The following is a 12,178-nucleotide window of genomic DNA, read 5'->3' as shown; positions in this document are numbered from 1 at the left end:
TTTGGATGTCAATAATATCATTAGACAAAGTCATTTGGATGTTAATAATATAACCCATCTTTATAATTATTTTATCAACAACTCATAACTTTTTATTTCATTCCTCTAAATTGAATTAATTTTTAATCCAAAGTCAGAGTCATTTGCAGGGTATCTGCTACATTTTAGATTTTCAAATCCATGACTATTTCCAGGTATTTTTCATGACTTAACGAAGTTACTATTTTCTCTGACAAAAATACAACAATAAATTCAAAAAAAGCATTGTAATAACATTAATCGAAATGATAGGTATAACCAAAACTGTTACACTCTGCCTTCTCATATTTAAAGATTTTAAATTTAAAAAAACAGAGTAAAGAAAGATAATATTTTTTTTCTTTTTTTTTCTGCAGAACTATATTCTTAAGATATTTTTCTTGTTCGTTGGAAAGGAAAGAAATACTCCCGAGAAATACTGGCTTGCTTCAGCTAAAATTTTAAATTGCTAAAATAAAATAAATAATAATAAAAATTCTGAAATCACAGAAGTTTAAAAGAAAATCCGCTCTAAAAATGCTTTTTCTTTTATTTTTTGAAAGAATACCATAATTTTTAAAGAACATGATAAAAACATTTTATTTTTTAATAAAATATGACTGTCAGAGGGGATTTTGTCAGAAATTAAGAACACCATGAAATTGGGGGGGGGGGGGGGGGGGGNCATTTTAAAAATTTGATTTTTCGGCAACCTAAATCCATGATTTTTTTTTTTTAAAATTGTTAAAATCATGACATTTCATGACAAATTTTGTTCAATACCGAAATTCCTGACTTTCCAAAACTTTCTAGATGCGTGGATACAAAACAACTGAAGTAAGAAAAAAAAAATAAAAAATTTAAGTGAAAAAAAAAAGTTCTTTGCATCTTTATACTAAAATCTTGAAAGAGAAAAGTACTTTTTAAGGTAAATAAAATGACTGAAATGAGATCAAAAGTGAAACAATTATTAACTTCTAAAGCAGCTGCAAGCATGAAGCAACTATGTTGCGTGATTCTCATACACATGTGCACAGTCAGTTTACTTGCAGAGTGAAGACAGGGGTGAAAATGCAAAAATTATGTGTTGTCCCCAATGGAATGACTTCATCCAACCATTTTGTAAAAGATGATCATTGCCATTTAACAAATCCTTTTGTTATATTATATATACTATTGCTCAATTGGACTTACAGCATTTTTTTATCGTTCATACTTTATTTATATCAATTTATTTTAAAATGCTAATAGCTTATCTAAGCAAAAAACCATTTTCTTGACTTCTTTAAAATAAAATAAATTTTCTTTAAGGATGTTTATTTTTACACTATCTCTGAAGAGAAAGTTGAAATAATTTTTTTAAAGGAAATTTTTATTCTTATTTATTGAAAGAAAAAAATTTATTTTTACTATAACTTTTAAAAGATTTAATTTTTCTTTTTTTCACTGTCACACCTATCATGATTAAAATGGAAAAAAAATTATAAATTACAAAGGAATTAACTTTACTGTTAGTTGCATATTTAAGATAACTAACAATGTCAAAGTTCACTTAAGTTTTAAATCTTGCCTTAAGATTAAGTTACAGGAATCACCTTCTATTGAAAGCAGAATATTTAGGTTAGTTTAGTCTCAACATGACATTTGAACAGCAGCATCTTATTTACGGCTGACAAACAAGACTCAAATGTTCGCTTAGTAGTGTACTAAGTTTATCTTGGACTAAAATAATAATGCAAATGTTCGTTAAAAAGCTCTTTTCTTTTTTCAGATTGAACTTAAAACTAAATCTGAATTTAAGTAGATGAAAGAAAATAAAGATTTGAGATGTATTTGCTAAATATTTAAAATAATAATAAAACAATCTTTTCTAAAACATCTAAATTGCTTCATTATTTAGCAACTTTATATAAAGCAAACTAACAAAACGAATTTCAGATGATTTTCACTAATAAAAAGAAATAAATTAAAAAGAAATAATTTAAAAAAATATTTGTTTTTAATCAGAAATAATGAATGCAGTTTCTAGCAGCCAAAGAAATGCTATTCAATAAAATAACTGTCCATTAACAAATCTGATTTGCATAATTTCATTTTTCTTTTTAGATCACACAAATCAATAATAAAAAGATATTTTGTTTCAAAAGAATTTTTTTCCATCATGCTTATGTACAAAATTGTATGCAGTCCACTAAAATGCACATTAAAGTTCAAAATACAATTTATAAAATAAGCCTTACACAATGTGAAGTTTCAAACTCTATTAAAGATATCAGCTCAATATAAAGATTTTCATGGAAGGTTCTTCATTTCCACTAACTTAGGTGCATTTTTTTCACTGTTCCGGTAACATCACCATTTAAAAGTCTGGTATCATCGCAGCTGCCATTGCTATTTGCACTTCTAAAAAATAAAAATAAAAACACTTAATAAAAAAAAAAGAGAGCATTTTTTTAAACTCAATTAAAACAAAATATGCCCTCTTTTAGAAAAGGGTAAAAGGGACGAAAGTAAAGAAAAATACGTGTAATTGAAAAACCAACAAGAGCTACAAAAAATTTGAAATTGAGAATTTTATATATTTGGCATCTTTGTAAAAATAGCTACATATTGCAAAAACTTTTTCTTCTTTCAAAAATCAGTTTTTTGTAATTTCGTTTCAACGTAACTCCGACTAAATCTTAAATTTGCAAAAATGTTTGTCGCTGCAACAAAAAGTAGCTATCTATTCAAGATGACCTTTTTGAGCTGTAGAAAAATGGACTTAACAATGATTTTTGTATCACAAGTAACTGATCGATGGGAAAGAATAGCCTGGCAACCCTCGTACTTACACTGTTTCTTCTTTTCTTTTTTTCCATCTGTGGTGTCATTTCTTTAGCATCTTGTGCTAATTGAGTAAATGTTGATTTGAAAATTGATTTCACTAAGAAATATAATTTTTTTCAAAAGTATTACAAATCAAATAATTTCATACTACCAGAGAATTTTGTGAAAACTTCATCAACATTACAAAGTCTCGTTTTCGACTATGTGATCCGGCGAGAAAGTTTTTTTTATTTAAATGTAACAAATATGTCTATTAATAAAAACCAACTATTATTAACAATAAACAAGTTTTTGGTAAGTGTCTTACAACTATGTACATTCATCACACTAAATAATTAATAATTGCCATTAAAGTTTGGTAAGTGTAATTAATTAGGTATAATTTATTGAAACTTCAACTCAAACGTAATTTTTATTTTTCTATGTGCTGCGAAAATAAATCTGCCAAGTAGAATTAAAAATAATGAAATGACTTTGTAAAATGCAAATTGTTACCTAAGTTTAAATTTAAAATGGTAGCTTTAAAAATTCAATCTTAACATTTCTATTGATGATGAATAATGTTTGAAATCTTGAGTTTATAAATTTTAATATTCTTATAAAAGACGAATGAAAAAACTAGAAAATAGAAAACAGCTATTATTAATAATCAGATTAGTAAAAGTTGCCCAGTTTACTCTCAACTGATGTTTTGTAAGGTTAAGTGTCTGTTATATGCCCGCACTGATAGTTCTTACTTAACATTCTTAGTTCACTGACATTCTTAGTTAACCTTCCGTTAGACGCGCGCACCTCACAGGTGCATCCCTACTGCACTTCCACCTCCTTTGCCGTCAATAGATTTTTCCGGGGGTCGAGCCTAATGTTATGTTCCTAACTTTGGATTACTCAAATGTCCGTGTAAAACCGACCTTAGAACATGTCGATGGAGAGTTGGAACCGCTCAAATCACCCCTCTGGTGCAGCGCGACCATTGACGCAAGTATTATGGATATAATATTTTTATGAATTAAATATATATATTTTATCTCATTTTCTGTCCTTCTCAACGTAGCAGGTATAAATGGTCAAGTTATATACACAGAAAATGGTTACGGAGTAAAAAACCGCAGAACCTTCTTGCGTTAATTGGTTGAACATCTTGTGATGGAGGAAGAGATCCGACGCGGGAGCAAGAAAAATTTATCTTCGGTACTTCGCTAAATAAGTTTTTTGATATTTATCTCTCTAAAGAGTCTTAAATTGGTAACAATTAACTATTTAAACTAGACTAAATTTCATTTGGCTTTCAAAAAATCAGAAACACCTCATAGGTGCAACGCGATTAACCATGTCGGAAACAAGTGCGCGACTAACGGAAGGTTAAAGGCAACCAAAATCAAGCCAAATGCATTGAAAATTATGAAACTAATCAAATTTCATATATAACCTGTAAAAGATGAATCAGAATGTAGTAGTCACCTGTAAATTTGATCAATTCAGATAGATTATTCACTTTAACAACAATTTATCATGGAATAACATGGTGGAGTTCCTAAAAGGAATTAAAATTTTCTGAGAACTTTTTCAAAGATGGGCAGATGTTGAGTTCTTAAAACCGTCTGTAGCAAATAAGAATCTCTAGTAAAACTTTATGCACAAGACACTCCTCACATAGACAAAAAAAAAAAAAAAAAAAAAAAAAAAAAAAAAAAAAACGGAANAAAAAAAAAAAAAAAAAAAAAAAAAAAAAAAAAAGAAAATACGGCATTAAAAATTTTTTGGAAATTTGATTCCTGAAGCACAGTTATGATTCTGAATCAATTTAAATCATCTGAAACATCGAAAGATTTAATTGATCTCTAATCAAGATTGCTGATAATATGAATATAATATGAACATATATGCATTATTGTATGTATAGTTGAATTAAATGTTCTTAACCTTAATTCCCTTTTGTCTCTTTATTAATTTTTTTTTCTCCTTTGATAACGGTAAAAATCTTAAAAATATAATTAAAAAAAAGCAAATAAAAATAATGGAGATAAATACAAGAAATGTATTTAAAAAATTTTTAAAAATAAATAAATAAAAAACACAAAAAAATTATCACATTGTTGCAAGAACATGCAGCGCACGTGCAACTCATAAAGAGGAGAAATATGTGAAATACGTTGATTTTTAATTTGTACACAAAAGTATAACCCGTTGCAGAAAATCATCTTAACTCCTAATTTGTTTAAAACTATTCATGAATAACATATTGGCAAAATTTTTTTCACAATAATTTAATATTAAGGTAGGAGCATAACAAATTTGAAATATTTTGAATCGATAGTATTGAAATGGCAAAAAATAGCTGTTAAGTCATTTTTCACAAAATTTTCTTGAAGCACTTACATTGTTTTTTCCATTGCTCGTCACAATCGTCAGGGAATAATAAATCAGATTTTGAGGTAAAAAGTTCCTAACTTTAGTATCACTTTAAGAGTCTTTTCAGACTTTTTGTAAATGCTTTCTACTTATAATCCTGTGCATCTACAATCAGCATTAGGTTCAATTAGCCAAAATTATGCTATTCATTTTTTTTAAATGTCATTATTATTATTCAGTTTAGTGAAAGAAAATCACAGAAACCATTAATCTTTCATGTTGCAGTTGTTTAAATTAAAAATAAATATAATTTCTAAAAGAATTCAAAATATGTGATTTGAAATGATGCTTCACAAGCATCTCCTTCCAGTATCTCTTTTGAATGATTCATCAAAAATACCATTTCTAAGGAGAATAGAACGATTCAAGTTTTGGAAAGATAAATTATCTCATGACACTGTTGCCGCATAGTTTTGTATCCTACCTGCAATGCCTATAATCTGGATGACCTCATCTTTTGCTAAGCTCTCTAGTGAACCACTACTTTGAAGCTTCATCACCACAGCTGCCTCTCTACAGTTTAGACACCTCAAACACACTTCAGAGTCTTCATTTTCTGAACAATAATTGTTTCTTTGTTACATTATGAACCAGCAGAAATTTTAACGGTTGGCTCCTTTTTACTAATCGCTTTAAAATCACAGTCTTTTAAAAGTAACTCAGATAATGAGTTGTTTCTTAAGGTTAAACACAGTCACATTAGTACTCATGAGGGGGAGGGACTTAAAGTCCAAAATCAGTGATTTTCAAATTAATTTTTCTATCAATTTATATTATCCAGCAATCAACAACACAATTTAAATTAGAAAGAAATTCTTTTTTAAAAAAATTAGGGATCTTATCAAAAAGTGTTTTTATTGATATGTAAACCATCCTTACCAATATTTATAAACAACAGTTTGAAATATCTTTTTATGAAAATTGTGTATAGATGGAAAAATTTGTGAATATTACGAATTATTTAAGAAAGATCAAAAAGAAAAAGTTTCTAAAATGTAAACTATTTCACTTTTTACAGAACGTATCACCGGAAAATTGGTCCAAAAAAAGTACTGAATATTTAAGAGAAAACAGTATAAATTTCTAGCAGCGACAAACAAATTTGTGTTATTAAATACTTTTGAAAAAAAGTTGCATCTGTAATTTTAGTATTAAATAGTACAACATTTTACAACAGTTCTTTTGTACAAATAATGGCAACATTATTAAACCAAGTAAAGTAAAGTAAACCAAGCAAAGAATTCAAACATTGATCAGAGCCATAGAAAGGATTTTTAAAATAAACAAAAGAAATATCTCTGAATAATAATCTAGATTTTGTATATCACAAATTGTATGTCACAATGAACATTACCAAATACATTATTTTAAATCAGGCTTAGTGTTAGAACAATTTACAGCACCAATTATTAAATTCATTGTCACTGTTTCGATTGGTAAGTTTCTGAATTAATATCAAAATCGGCTTACCTAAGATTTCTTGCTGCTATAAAAAATAATGTTAGTTATCTGAAGAATAGTAATTCGATTTATTATACCAAGAAATGGGACAATAGCTACTATCTTCATTCGACATATTTTGATTTGTGAAGATGAATACCACTATAGGAACCTCGCTAGCCTCGATTTGAATGGTAAGCAGAAGAAAACAGAATGATTTTTTTAATGTTATTAATAAAAGTAAAATTTTTTCATTGAAATTGAAAACAGCGCCATCTATCGGCGAAATGTTTTATGAACTAAACATCCTCCTCCGCCTGAACTATGTTCAGCAATCAAGAGGAAGAGGACAACATTTAGTTATCGGTCTCTTGAAATTTCCTTTCACAGTCTTGATTTCTATCACCCTAACCACACCATCACTGCCTGGAAATGTTTTCACAATTCTACCTAAACTCCATTTCATAGGTGGATGATCTTGATTCTTTAAGAGAACTAAATCATTCTCCTTAAAGTTATTGTTCAGTTTATTCCATTCACACCACTGCTGCAAATGGCTCAAATAGTCGCTTCTCCACCTAGACCAAAATTGATTACGGAGCAATTGAATCAGGTGCCATCTCTTTTTTAATGAAATGGATTCAGTAGGGGCCTTTTCTGGAAAATAATTTAAAGGAACACCAATAAAAAAGTGTGCAGGAGTTAAAGGTTCTAAATCATGAGGATCGGATGATAATGGTGTCAATGGTCTGGAGTTTAGACATGTTTCAATTTGTGCTACGAGTGTACAAAGTTCCTCAAAGTTCAATGTGGCTGATTTGCACGTCTAGGTGAGATGATGTTTTGCTGATTTAATTCCTGCCTCCCATAGTCCACCAAAATGAGGAGCTGCAGGTGGGATGAAATGCCAGTTGATTGATTTATGTGACACATCTTGAATTTTTGGTGAATGAAGGAGTCTGTTCATTTAAAAAAGAAGATGTCCCCTTGAAGTTAGTAGCTTTATCTGAGTAGAGGTTGGTAGGCTTGCCACGTCTAGAAATAAAACGACGCAATGCAGCTAAGAAGCAATGCAGCTAAGCTAAGCAATGCAGCTACATCTGTTGAAAGATCAGAAACCACTTCAAGGTGCACTGCTTTAGTGGCAAAGCATACAAAGAATGCAATATAGGACTTCATCTTGATTCTACTTCTAGGTACATTAGGTTTAGAGGTAAATGGTCCTCCAAAGTCCAGCCTAATGATTAAGAAAGGTCTACCAGTGTTGAATCTACTAGCAGGCAGGTCACCCATAATTTGATTACCTGACTGGGCCTTAAGACAGGAACAAATCAGACATTTTACAAGGATTCTTCTAACCACATCTCTGCCAGAAGGAATCCAAAATTTTTGTCGGATGATACACAATGTCAGCTGAGGTCCACTATGCAATTGGATGCATCACTAAATTTTGGTGAAATTATGATTTTTTGGAAGAAGCATTGGGTGCTTTTGATTTTGGTTTAAATTTGAATTTTTCAATCGTCCACCAACTCTAATAATGTTATCTGTATCTAAAAATATACTTAGCTGATGGAGTTGCTGTTCTTAGGGAGAGGGATTTGATTTTTTAGATGATTAAGCTCCTGGTAAAATCAGATTCTTGAATGATCTTAATAACTGTTTTTAAGGACCTATTAATTTCTTTGAGATAAAAGTACGCTAGAAACTTTAGTTGACCAGCAGTTATTAATAAATCGCAAGCACCAAGAGATTACTCGAATCAGACATGTAAATGATGATAAGTTCTCAATAATTGTTAAAAAATAATTGTTTTTGTTAGAAACTGTCATGTTATTGAGAAGTACAACTGATTGTTCTTCACATTTTTTATCTTCTTCAGTTTGCGATGAGGCAATAGATGGGAACTTGGAGAAATCTTGTCTTAACCACTGTGGTCCGGTCCACTACAAATCATGATTTTTCAATTTTGATGCAGAAATACCACGAGAAGCCCAATCAGCAGGATTTTCTTGACTTTTTACATGCTGCCAAGTTACTCCTGATGCCAATTCTTGAATTTTGGAAATAAGATTACAAACAAATGTTTTCCATTTAGTAGGATCCGACTTCAACCAACCCAAAACGACGAAAACAAAATAGTTTTCTCGATTTGAATGACTTTCTGCAAAGATTCTAGAACTGCAACATAAAGTTGTGAAAGAAGAAGAGCTGCCATGAGTTCCAGTCTAGGCAACATTATTGGTTTTACAGGAGCAACTCTTGTTTTTGAAGCAATCATTGCAACATGCATTTTTCCAGAGCACAATGTTGTTCGTAAATAAAAAACCGCAGCATATGCGCATTGAGATGAGTCGCAGAAATAAATTAGTTGAATTTACTTTATTAATGGATCATCAGAAAGATATCTGAGAATCTTAATGTCTGCTAAATGTTCCATCTGATCTTTGAATTGAAACCATGTTTTTTCAATCTTGTAAGGCAATGGATCATCCCAAGAGAGGTTCTCTTTCTACAGCTCTTGCATCAGGATTTTTAACTGAATTGTTGTAGGTGACAGGAAACCAAGAGGATCGTAAATTTTACCAATAATAGAACGAAGTTGACGTTTTGTCAGAGTGTCTCTGGAAATAGGATTTATTTTGATTCGGAAAGTATTTTCCTTGGCATCCCAGATAATGCCAAGATTTTCAAAATGTGATCTCCTTCAATGTGTAAAGATCCTGAGGAGCTGCGCAATTCGGGTGGTAAAGACTCAAGGACTGATGATTTATTAGAAGCCTACTTTTGACCTGAAAATCCTCCTCTTTTCATAAGCTCTATCATTTGACTGACTAGTTGCTGAGCTTCCTCTTCAGTATTTGCTTCAGTTAGAAGATCGTCAACATAAAAATCTTCTACGGCGGTTCTAGAAGCTTCTGGAAAGTGCGCTGATTCATCTTTCGCCAGCTGTTGAATAGTGCGAATAACCAAATAAGGAGCCGGAGCTGCACCGTAATTTACGGTGAGCAATCGGAATTCAAGTAATGGATCTTCAGGTTGTTCTCTCCAAAGGATTCACTGGTAATCCACATCGCTACTGTTCACTTGAATTTGACGGAACATTTTCTCAATGTCACTGGTTAGAGCAACAGGATAACATCTGAATTTTAAGAGAACATTAAATACAGTGGAAAGTCGCATATCCGGAATCGGTGGGACTTTTGGAAGTCCGGATATTGGATTATTCCATATAATAGACCCCCAAGGTAAACAAAGCTTAAAACGATCAGAATCTAAGAAGCAAAAAATAAATAAACATTATTTTTCGGGCAATGTTTTAGTATTAGAATGATATCTAATCAATCAAAAACAAAATATTAGAAAAAAATAATTATTGCTCATAAAGAAAACGAAAAAAAATTGACAGTTATGAAAATATTAATTGCTCTCTCCGCCATTTTGAACTAGAAGGATTTAAGCAAGAAGGGGAAATTCCAGTCATTCATTAAGGTGGGTAGGTGAAGAAAATTAATTTCCTCCTTATTTGTCATTCAAGTTGAGGGCGGGGCAGTGATAAATTCTTATTTTCTCTCCCATCATTAGCCATCAATCAAGCATAAAGGCGCGGCATGCTAATTGGGTTCTCTTTACTATTTCTTGTGTGACTGAAAGTGACTCCCCCTCCAAGTTAACATTTGCTATGTTTACCCTTTTTCACAGTATTTCTTCTTCCCCTGACACTCTAATAAAAAGGTTCCAGGAATTGCGTCTTTCACTAGCCGCATGCATAAAAAAGATGGGGGGGGGAGGGAGGAGACTCAGTTGTGCTCTTTTGAAAACAAATCTCTCTCCTTTCCTGATTAGGAGCATCACTTAAGGTCTTGGAAAGTCTTCTCTTCCTCTTTCTGTAGATTTATGGGTTCAATGCATGAACCACTAGAAGCTAGAAAAGGAAAAAAACGTGTGTGCAAAGACATTTTTTTTTAAAAAAAGAGAGGGGAAGATAGATGTTTGTTTATTTTGATTGTTAAAAAGTGCTCTGGAAATCGACCCTTCCAGATACGGGACGTTACACTGTAGTTCGTTTTGTAGTTTTGGACCCACATGAAGAACGTCATTAAGAGAAATGCCTGTCTCGGATTTTGCGGATGCATCAAAGACAACACGTAATTTGGTTGTCTCACTCTCTTCTCGAATGATACCAAAATGTGGCAAATAGAAGCACTCTGAAGTTGGTTTGGAAAGTTCATGATGCGGAGCAAGTTGCATATGACCCAGATCTTGATATTTTCTTATAAAATTAACATATTGATTTTCGAATTTAGGGCTATCACGAAACCTTTTTTCCAATGAAAAAAATCGTTGTTTTGCCTGATTCCGAGAATTTCCTAAAACTCTATCTTTCTTAAAAGTTAAATAACAATGTATCTACCATAGCGATTTCTTTTTGTTGCTTGAAGGTAGAATTTTTCGACTTTTTGATCATCGATAGATAAAGTAGTAGCATTTGGGACAGATTCGATTTCCCAGAATTTGTTCATAACATTATCTAATTCCACTAATGCATGGCAATTAATTAATGACATACTCCTTCTTTCACTCCTAGAATCAGCAGAAATTCTACCAGACAGTAACCAACCTAGTTTCGAATTTAAAGCAGGTGGTTGATTTTGGAACCCTGAAATTTTTCCATTTTGAATTAAATCAAAGAATATGTCAGTGCCCAAGATTATATCAATAGGTCGACTGATATAGAAAGTAGGATTTGCTAAGTTTCAATCCTTGAATATGAGGGCAGTCAAATTCTGAGATTCTAAGTAAGGCAGATTTTTGACAATAAGGGCATTTACATTAAAGATCTCTTGACTAAAATACGACGAAAAGTTCAAAGCGACCTTTCTAGTTGCAAGAGCTGTAACTTTTATCATCTAATCCTAAGATTGTATTTTCAGATTTTTGAAATTGAAGATTTAAATTCTTGCAACATGATTCCGTGATTAAAGAAGCTTGAGAACCCCCATCAATTAAAGCACGGCAGTTAACATATTTTTACAGTTAATAGTCCCCGACTATTTTTAACTCTTACAATTGCTGTTGATAGCAAAATTAATTTTGAATCAGTCATATGACCTGTTAGACAAATTGGATTATTTTCAGCATTTGTACTTGGTCGTGTGAGCTCTTGGCAGCTGATTTTGATTGGATTACAACGTCCAACCGTCCTGAAAATTCATTTTTAAAAAATTTTCACATTTATGTAGAGAATATGGTAAGAAACAAAGCTTGCACGATCCCCTGTCAGATAGTTTGATTTAAGTTTTAAGTGCTAACGTTCCCCGTGGCAGGATCGCGGCGACATTGTCGCAGAGCATTACAGAGTTCTTGCAGAAAGAATTTCCTTTTAGAAAGTAAAAAATTTTGGTTTTCTTTTCTGCAAAAATTCTTACATTTTTCTTCTTCTAAAATTATGTTTAAGAGATATTTTTAGCGCATCGGA

General features: G+C 31.4%; 1 protein-coding gene across 3 annotated transcripts in view; it reads right to left on the bottom strand.

The window, feature by feature from the left end:
- Positions 1 to 6: 6 nt before the first annotated feature.
- The window catches only part of LOC107455157 (ceramide synthase 1), a gene marked incomplete at its 5' end in the record, with an annotated part of 94,994 nt that continues 82,822 nt past the window's right edge, over positions 7 to 12,178 (bottom strand). The window contains 2 exon segments of one of the 3 annotated variants that reach the window (XR_011636738.1): positions 7 to 487; positions 2,259 to 2,421. Coding sequence is in view for 2 of the 3 variants with exons in the window: in XM_016072626.3 (XP_015928112.1) it covers positions 2,334 to 2,421 (88 nt within the window). 3 annotated transcript variants of the gene reach the window in all.

This window comes from Parasteatoda tepidariorum, chromosome 5, assembly GCF_043381705.1.
Source record: "Parasteatoda tepidariorum isolate YZ-2023 chromosome 5, CAS_Ptep_4.0, whole genome shotgun sequence".
NCBI classification, from domain to species: Eukaryota; Metazoa; Arthropoda; class Arachnida; order Araneae; family Theridiidae; genus Parasteatoda; species Parasteatoda tepidariorum.
Note: the sequence above shows the minus strand (reverse complement) of the source record. Positions and strands in the feature narration are given on the sequence as shown.